This window comes from Syngnathus floridae, chromosome 15, assembly GCF_059516105.1.
Source record: "Syngnathus floridae isolate MCC-2025c chromosome 15, RoL_Sflo_1.0, whole genome shotgun sequence".
NCBI classification, from domain to species: Eukaryota; Metazoa; Chordata; class Actinopteri; order Syngnathiformes; family Syngnathidae; genus Syngnathus; species Syngnathus floridae.
Genome location: NC_142427.1, coordinates 7,165,507 through 7,187,193, shown reverse-complemented (window position 1 = coordinate 7,187,193; position 21,687 = coordinate 7,165,507). Strand labels below are relative to the sequence as shown.

Here is a 21,687-nt window from a genome sequence, read left to right as displayed (position 1 = left end):
AAATATAAAACTAAGATTGATACCAATGCCTACCAACAAATGGTGGACTCCTCAGCGCTTAAATGGAAATATGTGTAATTGTATTTCAAATTGAAAAAATCATTATTCTGTCGAAATGTTGAGTCTTTTTTTGCCATGAATCAAGACAAAGCCTGAAAACAAATTCATTTTTGTCAAAGCCAAAAGATCCATTTTCCACGTTCCCTTGTGACAGGAAGTCGGGTTTGTCTTTCATTCTCATTTTCTCTCTTTTTTTTTTTCCTTCCCGGTCGGCAGCAACAACGTCATCCTTGAGTCGGGCGATAAGTACAGTCTGACTGAGGACGGCTCCGAGCTGGTGATTAAAGATGTCATCAAAGTGGATGAAGGAGATTACACCTGCATTGCCAGGAACAAGGCGGGCGAGATGAGCCAGGAAGTCAGTCTCAATGTGTTTGGTAAGAAAAAAGAAATGTGTGTGTGTGTGTGTGTGTGTGTGTGTGTGTGTGTGTGTGGCTCACAATGTAATTATTAATGGTTTGTTTTTTTTCCAACTAGTGCAAGCTAAGATTACTTACCTGAACAACCAGACGGCGACCGAGTTCGACGATGAAGTCACCCTGACCTGCGAAGCCTCAGGAGACCCAACGCCCTCCATCTCCTGGAGCTTCCAAAACAGGATGTTCTCCGAAGGGGAGCAGGTAATGATGGAGAGCAAGGTGCTAATTAGTGCCGGGATCAACACTAACAAAAAATATTCTCTCCAATTCTATACAGGATACTGTTTATATGATTTTTTTTATTTTTATGAAAACAAATTCTCCTCCTGATGAATGATACAGTCAGAGACTAGCGTTTATTGTTGAGCTTGTACAACCGCACGGCTTCACACCGAGTCGTGTCGAACGTTGTATTGCCTGATTAAAACCGAAACCAGAGCCGTTTGCGTCATTTGCTTAATGAAATTCGACTCTCGCGCTATCATTTCCAAGCAGTTTAACCTCGTAAAGGGCACAAGTTAGACTTTACTGCTTTTTAATCGTTCCTGTTAGAAGATTAAATCCGGGGAAATTGACAAAAATAAGAAAGCCCTGGATGAGCATTAAAATATCGAGTCAAAGTTATTGCAGTAGTAAGAATACGACGCTAAAAAATTGAGTAACCTTGGTGGCATTTTGTTAACGATGAAGCCCAACCAATTACCGTGAGCGGAAGCAGTTTTTCTTTTAGCACAAAATAGGACAAAAAAATATATCTGTTACATTTGTAAAATGTAATTATTTCTTTTTCTGGTCAAATTTTGACTTCTCATAAAATAAGGTGAAAGGCTGGACACATCTCATGTAAAGAATGAGTTCATTAAATCTTATAAAATTTCTTTCCAGGCACTTGACAGGTGCCATTTCTTTTTCCGGACTCATAATTAGTGTGCCCGCTGGAAATCCGCCACTACGTTACATGTCAACGGGGGGGCGTATGTCAGAAAACAATTCAAGCGGCACACATTTTTGTTCTAATGGCACAGTGGGCGAATCATTTTTCAGCACAGCGGGTCATTTCGAAGAAGTAGTCATTTCACCTTTGATACCCAATTTTGAGCATCATGTGACTCAGCCCCCCCTCCATGTGTGACGACTTTACGAAAGCCCCACCGTGTCGTTGTTTTTGTGTTTGTCCTCTCCAGGCTTCGTGGACGCGACCCGACCAATACGAGGTATGACGACTAAAAAAAATTAGCCGTAGTTGCACGGGCCCCCAGACTTAACACGCTAGCACACCACCCTCAAGTGTTTCCACTCAAGCCACTTGAAGCGTGCGTGCTGTTTCACGACCACTAACTGTGTTCACATTAGTCACGTAGCACACTTAATGTCATCTGTTTAGTGGACTTTTTCAGCTTTTTGTCCTCTTTTCAAGGGTTTTATTATTTGGTTGTGCAACGGTCTGCTGAGGTAATTGAGGGGTTGACGCCCATCCATTGGCGTAAATACCGTTTGCTGTGCCTTTATATAAAAACAAAAAAAAAAAAGCAAGAGAGCAGAAAGCACATCTGGCACACCAGCCAATGTTCACTTAAGAAGGCTTATCATTATGTGAAATTATTTGCACTTAATTGGAACACAGCATTGAATAACAACCTTGGAGAATGAGCCGCAAGCTGCGTCGCTAAGGGCAAATACATGATTAGAGTCTCGATAATTTTGTTTGTTGGCCTGTTAGCGAGCAGACGGCTTCCTGGTTCTCAGAGGACCGTGCCACTCTGATTGGACTGTACCAACTATATTTGGTTCTGCACCAAAATGGAATTGGTTCTTCCGTGGACACGGACTTGAAATTTCTATTCCTTCTCTTGTTGGGATAGTCGTTTTTGATAGAAACTGTTTTTTCTTCCGATTTTAGTTCATGAAATTAAAAAATGAGAATTGCTGCTATTTGGTTTTGGTCCCAGTTTGGCAAATTTAGACCACTAGCTAGTCGAGTAGATTTAGACATCAAGAAGTTGCCCTTTGTCAGTAGATGAGTGTTGATACTGGGGGAAAGGAAGTAAGTGTCTTGACCTTTCCAGTTTGCACTGTTCTCACCATGTTCTTATCTCGACAGGTGAGGTGGCATTCAAGCCACCATTGAAATCGCGTTTTCAATCCCAGTGTTTTCAATCCGCTGGACCTTCAGAAACGGCCGTGTAGAACCGTAACTGTCAGATAGTTAGCTGTACCTCCGAAGAAAATCACCGATTGATCCATGCCCTCTCATCGATCGCATTGGCATTGATCTCGCACCATCTTTAGCCGCTGCTCCGTGGTCGAATGCGTCTACGAGATCATCAATCAAAAGGCGCCGGCGAGTGTCGCCGTAAAGTCTCGAAGTGGTGTTTGTGGTTAAAGGATGGAGCCGACAATCAGTCGTCCGGGGGCGATCGTCGAAACCTGCCCCGAGCTACCGTTAATGTCGACACCATTCAGGCAGTGTGGATGAATGACATCGTTGGCATTGAACCGTTATTCTATGCCTTGTAAGCACAGTTCTCCAGAATTCTACTTAATGATGCTGTGCTTGCTCCTTTTCATCCATTCATAACATCTTACGTCATCCACCAAAACGAAGCCCACCAATTAACCACTTCACTGAAAAATCTTAATTTGTGTCCACGTGCACCAATTTCTCAGTTGTGTTTGTTCTAACAGTCCACGTTTAACGTCCGGTATTTCTGTCTTTCCAGGAGAGTGCTTGGTTTTCCCGATCGGAATCGATGCGCGATCTCGTTTCACAATTGGTTTCCTTTTGTCTCTTCTCGCTCGCAGAGCCACGACGGAAACATCGTGGTCCGCAGCCACGCCCGGGTGTCCTCCCTCCTCTTGAAAAACGTCGACTTCACATACGCCGGGGAATACCTGTGCACCGCCAGCAACTCCATCGGTCAGGACAACCAGCCTGTGTACCTGGAGGTTCGCTGTAAGTCTTCCTGCCAATCTAAAGATCTAAAATGATCTGAGGCCGAGATTTCGCTTTAAGTAGTCGCAATCCGAGACTTTTACAAACATTGAGAACTTAGAGAGGGCGATTCCCAACCTTTACTGAAGCATCAAGCCTTTGCTGCTCTTCCGCATAATTGGTTCTGCTTTATTGATGGAAGGACTCTTCCAATTTAGAAATGTGACAAAAGGCAGCCAAACGGTCATCAGATCAAAGCTAGGCACTGAGCAGCAATCCTTAAACATTCCTGGATTATTATGCAGAGGAGGAGCGAGAGCCCAATTGATTTTAGATAACACCAGCACAAGATGTAGCTGAGCTTAAAGATCAAATCTCTACATGGGTCCTTTTCATCGGTCACAATTCTCAACTAGTGTTTCTAAGGACTGTGTGGCACAAGAACACCATTGATGCTAACTGTACAAGTCAAGATCTTGAATGGTCTGGGTTATTTCTGTATTTCTATGGAGGAACCCTATGGAATGGTGTCCTAAAGCGCCCCTTGATTGTTCTTCCACAGCAGAGCAAGCATTTGCTGAGGTCTAAAATGATTATCATTTTGGTTTTTCATCCAGCTGACTGTCAGGAATGATCTTTGGTCTACGTCAATGAGAGCTCCGGACAGATTAACTGGAGTCAAGGGTGGAATACCTCAAATATCATGGCGGACTGAGTTCAGGCGCTGACATTCTTTACCCGTGATACCTCATCAATTGGGAATCTTCCACGATGAGCTCCAGCGAAATGGAGTTTGACAGCATCCAGGCAACTTTTCAGGGTCTCCCTCTCCCGCCTCCTCCATTGTTGTTTGCAGCAGTTGGCAGACAAATCAATAAGACTCGCAACATCTCACTGAAATCAGCCGAGCGTTTCTTTTTTGCCATCAGGAGAAAGCTCAAAGCTGTTGGCCTTTATTTAAACTTGAGCTCTCCACGTGACTTGCATGTCAAACCTTTTGCCACGCCGGTGAATAGACGCTGATCTTCGACAGACGGGACTTGTCTATTTCCCCTCGGCCGGATAACAATAGCTTTGCTTTAACAACATAAATGACCATTCATTTGGGGACAATTTCTTGGATGGTTTTTCAGTCTGGTAACCACAACAAACGCTGCTGGGTGTCTTGAGGGAAATGAAAAATGTGCAATAAAAGACTCAGCATGGTCACATTTGGCTCAGTGACCTCCGCTCACCCTGTGGATTGTTCACGCAAAGAATGATTGGAGTGCAATAGTTTCTTTATGGAAGCACTTAGTAGTTTCCTTCGAGTCGTAGAACCGAATAAGTTCCGGGTTAGCCGGCGTTAACTGTGGTGTGAAATTGCAGACGCACCAAAGATTCTGGGGGTGGTGGCGGTGTACACGTGGGAGGGGAACCCGGCCAACATCAGCTGCGGGGTGGAGGCCCACCCCGGGGCGTCTGTCACCTGGTTCCGAGATGGCCTCCAGGTGCCCTCTGTCAACACCAGCAACGTGAAGATCTACAGCACGCAGAGTAGCAGCCACCTAGAGGTAACACTGTGGACAACATCTCTCTGTCTCAGGATACACTTCAGTTGTCAAATGTTTGTTTTGGAACGGTGTGTTCAGGTGTCCCCTGAATCTCAGAGTGACTTTGGAAGCTACAACTGCACGGCAACCAATATGATGGGGACAGAGTCCAAGGAGTTCATCCTCATCCAAGCAGGTTCGGGTTTTTATCACTTGACAAACGAGAGGATCTGGTTTAGAGAAGTTCCGGCTTGCTGGTGCTCTTCTTGCTGTCATCCAGCTCCTGAGGTTTACTCCTGTAACCCAAAAATGTACCTGAATGTTAACCCTTTCGACCCTTGACCCTTTTGCCTTCGAGTCCAACTATCTGTTTCCTTGACATGACACAGATACGGAATGTGGTTGACGCTGAGATGTAGCCACCTTAGAAGCGCTTATCAGAGCCACAATGGAAGCCAGACACTCTGTGTGTAATAATAGTTCCTAAAGTCAGGACTCGGGTGTCAAATTTTAATACTCGACCCCGTCTTTTCCATGTTAACGTTCTGTACATTCAAAACCGACCCGGAATGGAGGTACAAAGTCAACCCAGTTTTGATCCCGAAATTTTCCATTGCAGAAGTGCCATCGTCACCAGAGATCCAACGGGTTGAGCCTTTCTCCAGCTCGGCTGCGGTGGAGTTTGACGAGCCTGTCTCGTTCGGAGGTGTGCCCATCATAAAATATCGATTACAATGGCGCTCGGACGGCCAGGATTGGACCGGAAGGGACTACGATGCCACAGAAGGTGAAACAAATCATTTTGATCGATTAATTGACAATGCGCAAGCGTGGTTGCTAGGCAACACCGATCGACGCTCGCTCACGTTTCTATCGACGCATCCGCTCTCAATTACGGTAAGCCCGAACTTGATGCGAACCACACGGTCAACGATTCCCTTCCATCAGCTTTTTTGCGGATAAACAAAAAGTCAGATTCTTTGACGTGGCAGAAGGAGGGGCAGATACCGCTTGAGCTATCACCAGGAGCTAATCCAAACATGACAGAGTTACACGCGGCCCGACGTCTGGCCAAGAGCGAGCCTGAGATGACAGTCGGCTTCGGGCCCCAGATAATAGCCCCGTCCCGTCGAGATGCTGCGGCGCTGACATATCTGAATGCTTCCTGTCCCGTTTTGCCGCATGGGGCGTATCTGTCAACGGCTTTGCTTGCCGGTTGCTGTCATCTCACGGTCCGAGAGCCGCCTGTCATGTAAACTGATGCGTAAAGGGATGCACTTTGCATTTCCCTGTCGCATGTGCTCAACATTCATTGGTAAATTCAGAAATAACGCAAAAAAGCCCTTTAATTAAATCAATAAAGCCCAGCCCGGTTGGCGCTTAACAGTCATAAAACCCACTTTGGGTGAAGAAAAGGCTGACCAAAACAGACATAAACGCCAAAAGCTGCATTTGCGTCAACTCTTGTCACGTCCCTAAAAATTTTACTTGTAATAAAAATTTTTACCAGAACAGACACTTCCAATTAAGAAATAAATTCACTACACATCAGCAATTGTTGGCCCACACTGATTTAAGTTACCTCCGATTCCATTTTTGACCCAAAACAGCAGCACCTACTGTGAAAAAAGTCTTCACTTTTGTGAGATGAGCCAAAGTGTATTGTTGATGCTGGCATGCTCTTGCTGATAAAAAGCAGGACTGCCATCACATGTTTAAAAAAAGTACTGCCACATGTTGAGATGGAGGCCAGATCCCACACAAGATCCATCATTAAATAATAACGCTTCAAAACTGACATACCTACCTTCTTTGGGTGTCTCAGTCAAACCTCATGAAAGAGTGATTTCAAAATTTGAAATTCAAAATCATCTTCGCCTCTTGGCTGTATAAACAAACACTGGCTTGACTGTTAGCAACAAGCAGACTGATGCTAACCCGTGTCAATAATGTGCATTTCGTTATTTTATCGTCGGGAGCATGTTCCTGCAGGGAAACGAACTTCGTCGAAAACATTTCATCATGGTTGCTGTTGGAAGTTTGTTTCATGTAAATGTCAATTTTCTCTCCAACAGACTTGAATGAGCTCACCATCGGGGGCCTGACGCCTGACACCAACTACGAGGTCAAGATGTCCGCCATCAACGGCAAAGGCGAAGGCGAGAGCAGCGCCGTCGTCAAATTCAAGACCGGACCCATCCGTACGTACCTCCAAAATCATGAAACCTTTTGAAAATGGACTGAAGCTTTCACCACACCGCATATTGAATCTAAAAGTATTCAAAGAGAATGTTATTGTTCACAAAGTCACGGACGTAGGTTTAGTCATCTCGTTCGCGGTGTCGGCTCGAGATGAGCCTTTGATGACCTTTCCGATCAATTATTTGATAAGGTTGTGTGCCTGTCTATGAATCTCTTTATCGCGAGAATGCTGTAATTGTTTTGTCTTACGAGCTAAATGAAACCAAATGAAATACGCCTACTTTACTGGTCGTGTTTGCGTTGTCGCTAGCAAGTTGTCAGTTTAATTACGATGGCTTTGCATATTTTTGCGAACAGTAGCGCTTATTTGCTTACTTCAAAAAAAAGAAAAAAAGCACCACGACCGCAAAAACAGACAAATGACAAGTCGCTCCTGGTTTGTTTGGCTTAATCTACAGTCATTTGCATTTATAATGCGAAAACTACCATCATATATTTGTCTTTGTATCTATGGCCGCTAACACATATCTAAAGCGCACACATACAGCCACCCACACGGATCTCTTTTAACATATTGATCCACGACTGAGTTTTCCCAGGCCCCCTTCAGGGCTCATAAATAAATCTCGGACTCTTTGTTTTAAATCCATACCAGCCCTCCCTCCATCCGTCCGTCCGTCCGTCCGCTCGTCTCCTCGACACCTTACTTTACGAGATTTTCCCACCACTTTGCGGTAATGCCGAGTAAAAAGCGTCCCGCTCCGAGTCATCCTCCCAAAAACCTCTTTTGGGAGTTTTCTCATTTTCATTGTTTCTGTTTCTTCTTTCTTTTTGTTTGTTTGTGTCCGTCTCTTTTCCGGTTGTTTTCGTCTCTTATGTTTTCCATCGGAGCTCTCAGGCCTTTTATTCACACGTAAGTTTCCCCTGTCTGTCTGTCCGTCCGCTTTCTTTTCCCCGCTTTTTTTTTTTCTTCAAATGACATTCCGTTCCTTTTCTCTAAAGGCCGTGCGCTAGATTGAATCTGTAGCTTAGCTTGTATTTCTCCCCTTTAACATCTCTTCCTGTCGTTCAGTAAATTGCAAATTGGGCTTGAGCAAGGTCGTTAAATGAGGTACACGCGACTGGGAACCGAGGTGTATTATCATAAGGAAATCAATGAGGTACTTACTGGTCGTAATGTTAAAGGCCGGACATCTTTGCATTTAAATCTTCCCCGCAAGGATTACGCTTTAAAGAGCTCCAATTCTCACAAATCTTTCTTGTGCTTGTTAGCACTGGTAGGAGTGCACTTCTATTTTCAGTCCTTTTAATGTTATGTTTATTCCGATGAGATGCACATTTGGTTCTTGGCTCAAATATGCATGATACAAAAAGTGGCCTAGCCTTTATCAATTCCCCCCAAATGTTGCAAATGTGGCTACCGAAAATGTTAAAGGTTATTTGTCATTTAATAATTGGTGGATTTGGGGTTTTTTTTGTTTTGTTGCTATTTCAAATGAGCCACAACGTGCTAAAAGTACAAGATTCTCTGTCGCAGTGTAGCAAATGGACAATGTGTTCCACCATTTTTCAGCATCATCAGAGGCTCCGCCCCTTATCGTTACCACCGTTACGGCGCTTAGTGAGTATGCCACCGTGCTCGTTACTGTTTGCTTGCTGACTAGCTTCGCGTTGGTTTGGAGAGTTGTCTTAGTATCAAATGGGCCGGGATATCGGTGGATTTACTAACTGCATATTTGAAACGTGTGGCATGGAATTTATGCATTATTATTCCTATCAAACGGAGCATATTTCCTCAAACAGCGGTTGTCGAATTCAAAGCATTAGCGCAGGTCACCGGAACAGTCCTCCTTAATTTAATTTAAGCTTCTAATTAAGCTTCATTTGTGTTGAAAAAAAATCTTTTGTGTGTGTGTTCATTATGTGTGCAACATTGTTTTTGTTTTTTACGTTAACATTTTCATCATTTCCATAAATGTTTTCCTTTTTGTACCCCCCCCCACCCTTCCCGCCCATGCCCCGCCCCCATATTGACCACGTCGACCAATCATGTGACTTTGACATGTGGCTCTTGCATGGTGCTGATGATGTCTCCATCACCGTCCAACAGAAGGTAACTTATGTTCATTATTTGCAGACCGTTAAGGAGCACATTTTGGTCGACGAGGCCATTTCAGCGTCATTTGTAATCGCTCATTCACGTCCAACGTTTGATTACTTGATAGATCGTCACTGCATTGACTTTTTTTAGAGTGTGACCTTGATAAAAGTGCATTTTTTTTCCAGGTTGAGTTAGCTCTTTGAAAGCAGACATGTTATTCATTTATTTATTCATTGCTGTTTTATTAATGTCTCTCATTTGAATATGCCGGTAATGCCTCACGATATATATAATCATCCCATCGTTAAAAAAATGATTCTAAAATTTGCTTAAAAAAAGTTTGATTTGCTTGTTTTGTTGCTCAATTGATTTATGTTGCAATATATTTTATTAATTATTTTGGAACACAATTACCCCATTGTGCTCCCCCGCCCGATAATCCTTAATTGTATACATTATTTTTAATTTCCTATTCCTTGCGAATCGTATTTGATTGGACAACCAATGACGCCAGTGCTGCATGCAAGTCGATGCCTTGTTCCTCTTCTCCCGCTTCCTCTTCTCTTCTATTTTGATTCTCACAGAAAACCCTGTTTGTGTGTCATCACTGCCATGTCTTATCCATCCCCATAAATCAGAAAAATATGTTTCAGAATGAGTGCCTATGGTATTATTTACACAGTGCCCCGAGCACCATAAACCTTTTTTTCTTCTTCGCCTTCTATTTCCCCTCACAATTTTCTTTGTCACTTTGAGCATCTGAAAACAACACCAACAAAAGAAGCAACATGACTTCTGGACAACAATACTGTGTGCCTGGCCTGCCCGTCACCCTTTTGAGCCGCTTCGCTAACATTCCCGTCACGCTAACCGGAACGCGCAGCCTGGAATTTAAAATGTCACTAACACCGATATTGCATTTCCTAACCATTTTCGAGCGGCTGTTTATTAACCGCCATAGGCAAACATTCCAATATTGATCAGATGTGAGGTGGAGGCTTGCAATATAGGACATTTCAAGTGAGATTGAGACTTTTAAGCGTGACATTTATTCAGGCTTAATGAGCGTCTGTTTACTCTCATTTACTCTTCGTAGGGGAACCCAGCACCCCGAAATTGGAGGCCATGGTTCAAAATCAGGGCAACGCTCTTAAGGTCAACTGGATCATGCAGGACGATGGCGGCTCCCCCATTAATCATTACCTGGTCCGATACAAGGCCGTAAGTCTTTTCCAGTTGCCTCGTTTGCGTTATTTTGCAGCATTCATCCAAAATCCATCACGTTTTCTTTTTTCGAGCGAGCTAGAAAATGTTGCCGCTTCCTTCCTCAGAAGCACGTGTCGGACTGGAAACCCGAGATCCGCATGCCGCGCAGCAGCGAGTACGTGGTGTTGAGCGGACTGGACTGGAATACCGAGTACGAGGTCCGGATTGTGGCGGTCAACCAGAAGGGCAAATCCGAGCCTGGCATCCTGTCCTTTAGAACGGCCACAGAACCCACCACCATGCCAGGTACGCTAGTCTTTATGCCTCGCTCGAGACACACATACACACACAAACACACACACATACACACAAACAGCAGGCATTAATTCGGGGTAGAGCTTTTATTATTTACATTTATTTATTATTATTTATTTTTTTAACACCATGGCCAACGCCATTGCCTTTTTTTTAAACAGCGAACGAATCAGGCCTTTATTATTATTATTATTATTATTATTATTATTATTATTTCCATTTTTTCAATGGTTTGGCTGTTCTTATATGATTGCTCGGTATTTGTTTTAGTTGCATAAGTGCATTTATGATCATGCTATATTTCCTCCAAATGTCTCATAAATGTTCAATTTTATTTGCTGATCAATATGAAAGAACATGCTTTCACAATTAATATTTGAGCAGCACCACTACTGAATTGAAAATACGATGGTGACATCATGCAGGGGTATCTAATATATTGTCTGTGGAGGTTATATGGAGAGCATAGTGTTTGGGTTGATATTTAGAATATAGATTCTTGAGCGATACCTTCACCAAAGAGAAGTGGATTTGCATTTCAGAAGGCACCTCACGGTGGCCAGGCTAAGCAAGATAACCATTGAGTAAATAGCGCAAGAAGGTTTCCGCAACTGCAGCGCTCGGCATCACGCTAATCTACGGTCGAATCGTCCAGCCAGCAATATAGCGAGAACATTTTTTTTTTCTCCATTAAAGGCTCTACTCCAGCAGTCACGGTGTTGCTGTTGCGCAATAATGTTGCCGTTGGTCCGCTTCCCCGCCACAATGCACCGCAGACTTAGAAAAGTCTTAACAAAAACAAAAATTCGCCCATCCTCACCCCAAAGTCTTATTTTTCTTCATTTCTATGGGAAGAGCTTTTCATGTCATTGCCTAATTTCAAAACAATCCAGCTTTTTTGGACTCATCAAAAAGCAAATATGCACTTGGCTGATGTGAAGTCATCATGTTGAGTGTTTTATTGAAAATGAATTTTAAACTAATGATGCTTGCGTTTGATACCAAGGACCATGATAAAAAAAAAAATAATAATGGCGTATTGAATCTCAATTACTATATTGAATTAGATTTTACAGTCTTTTCACCATGGCCCCACTCTTTCCACTCATGCTTGCCATAAACCATCTGCCTTGCTAACTACTAACATGCTATGGCTTCTTTTTTTTTCTTTACTCCTTAAATCTCTTCTAACCTTTCAGGGTTTGTATTTCTGTATTTCTGACTTTGTTTTTTTTCCTATTTCTCCCCCTCTCCCCCCTTTCTCTTCACTCCTCTCCCCCCCTTGTTGTTTCCACCCTGTTCTCGTTGTGCGTCTTGTCTTGTCCTTGTCTTGTCCTGTCCGGCCGGACTGGGGGCAATGTTGGGGGGCTCGGGTCACCTGTGGACATTTGTCATCCGCACCCATCACTGGTGTTTCTTGTTCTTGTGTGGCACTTGAATTGCGGCCTTTTGGAAATCTCCGCAGCGACGCTGGGTTGCCATTGCGCAACGTACAGTTTGGCAGCTCTTCTGCTCTCCACTTCGCTGGCTGCGCTCTGGCTCTGGTAAAACTGATTTCATCCGAGGAGAAGGGAGGAAAGGAAAACCCGTTTGTTGGCTTTGACAAAGACCCCCCCCCCACCTCCCCCTTTTACGCTTTTATGCCTTTTTGAGCCTTGCGCAGCCACAAACAAGATTGAAACAAGATGACGAGTCCAAGATGTTGCTTTTCCGATGATAATTATTATTATGACAGGGTGCTGCTCTGTACGTGCATAAATTTTCTTTGGCGGGATTATGAGTAGGCTGATTCTTTTTTTTTCTGTTCCGTTTTCTTGTTGTATTGTATATGACTATATGGAAGGACTTTCTATATCAGGGGTGTCCAAAGTGCTTCCAATTTTGGCCCCTTTGCTTATATTTTTAACTCGCCCATCATTGCAAAATCATTTTTGCTTTGTCGTATCTAGAATGAAAAGCTGAAAACATTTTTTTTTTTCGATCAATTACACAATTGTGTAATAAATTCAATTGCTCCCGCATGTTTACTAAACATTTTGGACACCCCTGGTCCAAAGTTGGGGATGGGCATAAGAATGGATTTATTGACCATTAGCAATCCCGTCGCTATTGATTGTGGCTTCAACATTTTGCAGTCTTAAGTTGGGAAGTTGATCTGCAGCCTCAAAATGGCAGCTCACATCAAAACAGGGATGACAAAAAATATTTTTAAAGCATTTCCCCTCTTCTCGAATGCCCATCCCTAGTTACTTTTATTTTGCAAGTCGGATAACGGGTGGCGTTGAGTTAGGAATACGTAACACATTCATAATGCCTTAAAGTGAACTTGAGAGTCACATGATTGTGTGATTGTGCAGTTGTTGGACTGATGCCAAGAGGCTTTTATTTCTTCTTCTCCTTCTCTTGGCCGAAGAGCATGAAGAGAGCATGACGCATAGCGCCCCCCACTCCCCCCCCACCCTCTAGTCAAGCATTATGAATGTGTTTAAAGCAGGAGGAATACACTCCAAATTAGAACATTAAATCAATTCTGCTGCACTTATTTGTTCTCCCCACATTTTGAAAAAAACGCCTTGAAAGGAGAAAAGGAGAATGGAATGGAATTTGTGTGTACATAATCTTTTCAGAATGAAATCCCAGAAATCAGCTGTTATTTTCACTCGTTTTGTCTTTATACAAGAAATGTCTCGGGGGTTGAAAATCAGTGCATCGCTATCAAAAAGATGAAAAGGAGCATCATTTTGGATTATGTGAAATGTTTTTTGGTTTGAAGACATTTTTGTAAGTACATATCTGTGTGTGTTTCAATGTAAGCGTTGTTGGGGTGGTGGAAATAAAGTGTGTCTGTTTTTCTTTCACCAAAGAAATTTGATTTTTGTCAGCTTGAGTGTAGAATGCGTCCATCAAAGTTGAAACCACAAAAGTTTTTTTTGTGGCAGGCGGCATTATTTTATGTATTTATGTTATTGTCCCCTTTGGGTTACGCTGACAAGCAATTAGCTGCGCGAGGGCACACGATAGAAAAATGCATGTGACAACTGAGCGCTAGCGAAACGCGTGTACATTTTTCCTTTAATCAAACAGATGCGCCCAGTGATTGTTTCCTCAGCCTCGCTAATTAAAACATGGCACCCGCTAATGAAAGGAGGAAGGGTGGGGTTGGCGCTCGGGTATCTGCTTCCCTCCGGATGCTCATCAATCATTTAGCGGCAGTTTCCAGACAACCCTTCGTCCAAAACCGACAACGGTTTGATGCGGTAAAAAACACGTCAGCGGTTGTCATCCCTTGTGGTCATGGTGACTAGACAGCCTACCTGGAAAATCTTTGCTTATTTTTTCTCTTGGAATTTCTTCATGTGCATTTTTCCACGCAAACTCCAAAATTAAAGTCGCAATATCATTTGGGTCTTTTGTCTGCTGTCCTTGCGTCTTTCTGCATGCGAGTCGTTTTCCTTCTTGGTTTCCACACTCTGTCTGTCCTCTCTCCAGGTCTCCTTCCTCGGTGAGAGGACGTCGCGTGGCTCAGGTCCACCTGGAAAGTCGCCTGACGTCCTCCCAGCCGTCTCCTCTATCCGCTGTCACTCATTTTATCGTTGGGCCATCCTGTCTTTCCATACACTCAACTTCTACTTTCCAAATCTGCTGGGGGTTCATTAACATTCAAAGTGATGTCAAAGCAGCCCGCTGGACTACCTGGATAGAAGTAGTGAAAGGAAAATCATTAGCTGTCACTCCTAGGCGTCGTCCAGTCATGTAAAGCGTCATCTTAGTGCTGTATCGATTGCTTTTTTGGCAAAAGGTTTTCAGCGCAGCTGAGGCTTATCGCACGCCGCTAGCTGACAAGCGCCGGGAAGAGAAATGTCTGCGATGTCCATCGTGACACTTCCTGATTTATGCTCCCCCCGACATCCTAGTGCTACACCGCCGCCGTCACCTCTATTTCTGAACGCACACCGCATGATTTATTGCGCCTGTTAAAATGTAAATGAAACGTCTTGGCGGGTTGGGGGGGAGAGCATTGTTGTGTGTTTACCAGGCAGTGCAAAGCGAGGCCTCGGCGTCCAATTAGAAATCAATTGAGCATGTGTTGCTGGAAAATGTATTTGGAGGAAAAGAGGTGTTATCACTCATGGTGACAGTAACGCAGGCCATGTAAATCGTTAGCCACCGCCATGCCGGTGACCTTCCTTAAAGGCATTCTGCAAATAGAATGAAGCCCCGGTATTGGTCAATCCAAGAAAATGTGTGAATGATTGACAGCGTTTCTTACTGGTCCTTCCCTCCTCACCTTTCCAGGCGCCTCGGGCTCCGGCCTGAGCACAGGCGCCATCGTGGGCATCCTCATCGTGGTCTTCTTCGTGCTGCTGGTGGCCGTGGACGTCACTTGCTACTTCCTCAACAAGTGCGGCGTCCTCATGTGCATCGCCATCAACTTCTGTGGGAAGGCCGGCCCGGGAGCCAAGAGCAAGGACATCGAGGAGGGCAAGGCTGCCTTCACGTGAGTCCTGAAAAAAAACACAATTAAGCTTGAGGTCCTGTAGAGGAAGAAGGCTGACCAGTTCTCGTTTCTTGTACCAACAGGAAGGATGAGTCCAAGGAGCCCATTGTGGAGGTGAGAACGGAGGAAGAGCCAACACAGAACCAAGAGGGAGTCGGACCCACTGAGCCAAATGAGACCACGCCTCTGACAGAACCTGAGTGAGTATAAATGTTGACTTGGCGACCGCCATCTTGGTAAAGAAAACAAAACAGTTTTGTTTGAATCATGCATGTAAAAAAAATTCAAAATTCTCTGTATTCAAAGTAGTATTTTGTTGTTCCAATAGTGTATAAAAAAAAAAAATCATATGTTCCAAGATTTGAACGTACTTCAAAATTAAGGCTACATTTTATGGCACCAGTTCTAGCGAGATTTTCTCATGTTTGACAAAAGGAATAAAGGAAAATAATTTTCAAACAACAATTCAGGAATATTTTGCACAAAATGAAATTAGCTTCATCATCGTCACCCCTGACATTTGCTTCATTTTTTTTTCGCCCTACAAGCGGTTTCTGTCTTGTTTTTATCCTCCTCACATTTGGATTGTGTCGATCTTTGTGTTTGACTGGCTCACTCACCCTAAACTCTTCCTCCTCTTCCCCCTTCTTTATTTTCTCACCTTTCTGCCGGTGCTACCATTCCTCACCTTTAACCCCCCCTGAAACAGGCCCGCTGCCGCCGATGCCGCCTCCCCAGCAGCACCGCTCCTTTCCAATGCTACTAATTCGCTCGCAGAGAGCTTTAGTCTGCCCAAAGACAACCCCCCGAAAAGCAACCCGTCCGCACAGTCGGGCACGGTCGAAAGCCAGACCCCACTGGTCGACCTGAGCGACACTCCTAAAGCTGTCCCCGTCTCGGAGCCGGTCAGGGCCAACGGCGAGGGGCCGCAGAAGCAGTGCGAGGCCCCCAACAGACCCCCGACTCAAATCGATGGCTCGACTAAGGACCCACCTCACTCCCCCAGCAGAGATGCCACCACACGCCCCCAAAATGAGTATGAATGTCTGCATGATGTATATTTAATATAGATATGTATGTATGTGTGTGTGTGTGTGTGTGTGTGTGTGTGTGTGTGCGTGTGCGCGTGTGTATGCATATATCAAACGCATGTATTATTATTTTTTTTTCAGCTTTCTATAACCCAAACTAACGTTCTGAAATTTTGTTTCATTAGTTGAATTCGTCCTAATGCTAACCGGCGCTAAATGAATTGCACTATGCTAATTACGCTATGCTAATTACAGTAAAGTGTTTGTTTGAAAATCACTTTCAGGCATTACATATAAAACAATCCATTGAAAAATAAAGATCTTGCTTTTCCAATGTTTTTGGAGGGGACTCCAAACTAAGATGGCTCTGATTGCAATGACGGGCTGCCCTCTATTGTTCAAATTGAAAGTAAACCTTGATTTCGATCAGTATTCATCTGCCAGATATGGCCTTTCTATCTATTCATTCCTGCAAACAAGGAAGCTATATTGAATGAAAGCCTGTAATTAATTTTAAATGGCTATATTTTTAGAACCCTTTCAAGCTATTTTCGAGGCACATTATTCCCAACAGAATGCTGACCTCATTTTTCTTTTTTTTTCCTCTCCTCTTAATCCGACAGAGTTCCGCGTCAGCTGTTATTTTCAGCTTTTCTCCAAGCGTACGTCAACAACAAGGGCATTTCTAACGGCGTGTCGGTCCAGACGGCCCGCTAATCCTCTTGTTCGTTTGTGTAGTTTGCGTTGTAGGTCAGCTCTTTTTGCCTTTCATTGTGTCTCCCGTGTCTTCATTTGCACGGCGGCCGTCATGGCCGCTGCTGTCATTCCGATGCGTGGCTCCGCCCGGGATCGGCGGCCTGATCCCATTATGTGTGAAACTCGCTTCCGAAAGGAGGGCGAGAGAAACCCAATTTACCTCAAAAGGCTTTGACAAAAGCTAACAGAAGCCTCCCTTGCGTTGTGTCTTTCCAGTGGCAAAACCAAGGACGACGTCAAGACGGAGGCCAACAACACCGCGGCCGAGGTGAAGACGGTCCCCAACGAGGCGCCCCAGACCAACGGCAACGAGAGCAAAGCGTAATCGGGAAGACCGGGGGGGGTCTGGGCTTGGCTTTTGAGGGTCTAAGCAGGTGGGAGGGGGTTGTGGGGGGTGGGTTAAGGGTCACAGTCACTGAAACCTCGACTAAATTTTCACACGCAAGCCCCGCCGTCCCAATGGTAAAGGAAAACGGTAAAGCAGTCACAAAACGGGGCGGGGCGTCTTGTCTTTTAGTGTCTTTGGGCCAACAAAATGTAAAGACTTTGATGCACATGCCTTATAGCATTTAAAAGAAACATTTTTAGTCTACTGTCCTCTGGCAACACACACTCCGTGTGTGGGCGCCACGCTGAAATGGGGCCTTAGAGAGAAAGTAAAAATTTACAGGAATGAGATCAATTTTACAAAAGTATCATTCGGAATCTAAAAAAAAATATATGGCATTGTAGTTTACAGGAAAGATAAATATCTTATGGAAAGTAGTGTTCATTTTCACACCAAAAAAATCTTGCAACATTAAGAATTTTCAGCATTGAAAAAAAAACATTCCGTTCATTTTTTCTCATTTTATTGCGACCGAAATTTCGTAACATTGCAACTTTCTCTGGCTTTTTCGCGATAATTTACTATTCACTTTTTCTCTTCTGCGTGGCTCTCTAATGCTCCTTCGTACCATCTCAAATACGGACGGGATTTGACTCTGTTGGACTGTAGCTTTATTTCACGAATAACTGCCTTCAAGTAAAAAAAAAAAAAAAAAAACACTTTTGTTGCATTGGCACCGTTTGTGTGACTTGGCCCTTTTGTTGTGTTCATGAATTAATATGCGGGACATTATTGCCTATTTAGCTTTTATTTTTTTTTTGTCAAGTGTTTGTCGGATTTAGCCATTCTGTTAGCATGCCATTTTTTGGGTTGTGTTTTTTGCAAAGTTACTGTATTTCTGTACATGTTGCTGTCATTGGGTTCTTATTGTGATAATGTTATGTGATTTTTTTTTTTTTTTGAGGATTCCATCAAAGTATGACTCCAGTCTAAAATGATATTACGCAAAACCGTCTACGATGACATTTGCCGTTCACTTTCCGACGTTGGAATTATTCAACCATTTTTTCCGTTTTTGTCGTTTTTATTGCATGAGCCTCGACCGCCAATTCGTCTTCTGGTTCCAAACTTAAATTTGCTTGGGTTATCTCTTCTGACGTACACTATTAACGTTTGCTAATTTCGTTATCTGTTGTTGTTTTTCTACATGCCTGCAGTGATGTGACATGTATTTTATGATTAAGTGGTTGACAAAATCTTCACATACAGTGTATTCTTTTTAAAAGCCACTAACATTTTTGTCGTGTAAAACATGCGAAATAATCTGTTATGACACATTTGATCAATTTAGCGTTGAAACAAAAACAAATTTAAAAAAATAAAATAAAAACAGCTACATTTAGTCATACACTTGAGCAGAGAAATCACAAAATTTTTAACTTGATCTATAGGTACCATTTTAATTAAAAACATTAAAAAGCAAACAAATACAGTTCAATGAAAATATCCATTTTTTTTCATTTAATTTTTTAATGTGTTTTATTTTGTTTTCCAACAACAAAAAACAAGCAAGCAAACAAAGACAGTGTTTATTAAAAATGGGAACAAAAAAATAAAATAGCATCACGCCATAAGAAAACAAACAAGACAAAAATTTGGTTTGACATTGCTGAAAGGGAAATTGGTATCAATCTGCACAGTTTAAAGCTACAAACAACCACCCAAAAAAAACGTTTGGGTTGTTTTTGGACAAGAAAAATTTTGAATTCTTGGGTTTCAATAGATTGCAAATCGTCACATGACAAAATTTGTAAATTGCTCTTTGCGTGCAAACAGTGTTTGTTGTCATCTTTAACTAATTACATTTTGTAATTAAAACTATTTATTGAATATTAACAATAGCTAGCATAATTTTCAACAAGCGCACAAAAAATTGGGGAGAAAAAATGTTTTGGACCAGAAAGAAAACAGATTTTGAGATGCGTGGTTTTGGTCAACAGCAACGAAACACGTTATCGCAAAAAAAAAAATTGGCTGGAAACTGAGTGTCTCCAAAAACTGTTAGCATAGCCGTGCTATCCAACGGGCTGTCAGGCCTAGCTGGCCTTTTCCTGTGCGCACTCCACCTGTTTGGCCTTGTAAAAACATTTTGGTTTTTGTAAATGAGTATTTGTTATTTTGTACAGAGTTGCTCCTTCTCAGACTGCAACTGTGAATGTGCAAGTCCATTGTGGCTTTTGCTTCCCCCCCCACACACACACACACAGACACACACACCCTCCTTCATAGAGTTAGCATTTTTAGCATACGTAGCCATGCATTACACACTCGTAGATGTGAGCAAACTGGAAACGACACAGTGCCTTTGAATACGACCACAATTGCGTGCATTTCTCGCCATCTTTTTTTTTTCCAGTTAATTTAATATTTGTTGACCTTCTTAAAATAATAGATGCATCTTGTATATGTGATGGGTTTTTGACACTGTTCTATGTCAAAGGTGAGTTCTTTCAGGTCTTTCTTTTTTCCACCTATACCTTTACTGCATTACACTTAGAGGTGTCTCTGAATAAATTACAATATTGTGGAAAAGTGACTTTATTTCAGTAGCTCCATATAAAAAGAAAATCTGAAAAAAAGACCATTGAAAGCCTTTCAGACACAACCATGGCTTTTTTCCGGAAATAAATGTACATCGGGTCAATTTAAGTGACTCTGAACAGGACCAAGATGCAATGCTTATTTCTGCTCAGGTCTCTTTTTTTTTTTTTTTTTAATCTTCTCCACTTTTGTCCAACGTGTACGTAAAAAAATAGAAAGCGATATTATTATCATTGCAGCCAGGCTTCATCTGTGTGTTTGTATTCATAGTCTTGGTTCTGGCCAAGCTTTGTGTCATTTGTCTCCAGAGTGGCTCATTTTCGCTTCACATAAGCTCTGAAATGTCAATGAAGGAAATAAAAGAAAATGAATGAATTAAAATAATGGAAAAAAAAACCCAAATGATTCTTATATTCGTGATTTATTTATATATGCATGCATTTTGTGTGGTGATTTTTTTTTTGTTTAATGAAAGCAAAAATATACAAGTAGATTGTCCTTGTGATGTAATTATGCTTGTTGACCACCAACAGGCAGCAGAATTCCTAATTTCCCCCAAACTGAACACTTCTTAATCCAAAAACAAAATTATTAAAATTATTACAAAATAAAATCAAAAGGTTATACACCATTATGAATATGCTCCAAATAAACTCAATGATGCCCACCCAATATAAACAACGTCAACGTGGATTGACCCTATGACGTGTTGTGCGACTGCGCATAGGAGCGACAAGCTTTTTTTTTTTTTTTTTTTTTTAAATTAAAAAAAATGTAATTCTCCAGTTTCCCCAAAAGGTGGCAGCCTAATTCAATCTAACACGTGGACTTGCACAAGTTCTTTCGGCCAAAAGTTGAATAAGATTGGAATGAAAAGAACATTGAACATGTACGCGCCCACTGGCCACTTTATTAGGTACACCCGCACAATCTGTTGCCTTAGCCGGGTGTAATATTTCGAAATTCAGCAGGTGTCTGTGTGTGCATGTATATATTTATGGTTTAATTGTCCTAAAATATTTCTATATATGCTTCTCACTCCCTTTGGTGTAAATTTTGCTCCATCTTGAGTAGGCGTGAAAAGTAATCTGATTTCAGTTGTATTCTTTCTTCCTTTCTTGTTGGTATTTGCCACCAGCCTCCACCTCTGCACACAGCAGATTAGTGGGGTCCTTTACAGAGCCCTCCCCCCAACTCTCCTAAACAATGGTCCAGTGTGGTCCGAGACTGATTTTTGGCGCAGATAAGCCAACTGGCCCACTAGGCAGGCCCGCGTGCTTTGGGGTTTTCTACTTGTCTGACCTTTAGATGTTGCAGGAGACTTTTTTTTCTTTTTAAAATTAGTCATCTGTGACTTGGAATTGAGGGCATTACAGTCTTCTGAGCGCTATTATCACCCGCCCTCTCAAAATAAAAAATATGATGCAACTATTGGAAGACGTGTTGTTCTGCAGTCGCTTCTGCTTTTCATCAAGAAGAATATTTCTGCAATTCTGGGGCCTGTTAGCCATGTGTAGGCCAGAAACATGGCTTGGCTACAACAACAAGAATAAAGGAAATGGATAAATAAATAAACTGGATTGCTGTAATATCAAAATCACGTTTCCACTCTATTGATGAGGCCCAATGGGCAAAATGTACTAAAAACAAAGAAATTAAAAAAACTGTTCATTCAGCTGGATGTGCTTTCATACTTGTGGGTAATT

General features: G+C 42.6%; 1 protein-coding gene across 4 annotated transcripts in view; it reads left to right on the top strand.

The window, feature by feature from the left end:
- Positions 1 to 20,383, top strand: part of ncam1a (neural cell adhesion molecule 1a) — an 89,021-nt gene extending 68,638 nt beyond the window's left edge. Inside the window, exons 7-22 of one of the 4 annotated variants that reach the window (XM_088398602.1) lie at positions 277 to 437; positions 538 to 680; positions 1,664 to 1,693; positions 3,282 to 3,432; positions 4,780 to 4,964; positions 5,043 to 5,139; positions 5,563 to 5,730; positions 7,019 to 7,144; positions 8,044 to 8,058; positions 8,719 to 8,766; positions 10,343 to 10,467; positions 10,578 to 10,758; positions 15,064 to 15,265; positions 15,349 to 15,465; positions 15,975 to 16,301; positions 17,269 to 20,383. In XM_088398602.1, coding sequence (XP_088254728.1) covers positions 277 to 437; positions 538 to 680; positions 1,664 to 1,693; positions 3,282 to 3,432; positions 4,780 to 4,964; positions 5,043 to 5,139; positions 5,563 to 5,730; positions 7,019 to 7,144; positions 8,044 to 8,058; positions 8,719 to 8,766; positions 10,343 to 10,467; positions 10,578 to 10,758; positions 15,064 to 15,265; positions 15,349 to 15,465; positions 15,975 to 16,301; positions 17,269 to 17,377 — 2,185 coding nt within the window. In that variant the 3' untranslated portion in view covers positions 17,378 to 20,383. The remainder of the gene's footprint in view (positions 1 to 276; positions 438 to 537; positions 681 to 1,663; positions 1,694 to 3,281; positions 3,433 to 4,779; positions 4,965 to 5,042; positions 5,140 to 5,562; positions 5,731 to 7,018; positions 7,145 to 8,043; positions 8,059 to 8,718; positions 8,767 to 10,342; positions 10,468 to 10,577; positions 10,759 to 15,063; positions 15,266 to 15,348; positions 15,466 to 15,974; positions 16,302 to 17,268) is intronic. The other 3 variants (XM_088398603.1, XM_088398604.1, XM_088398606.1) reach the window with 3 other exon arrangements.
- Positions 20,384 to 21,687: the final 1,304 nt, after the last annotated feature.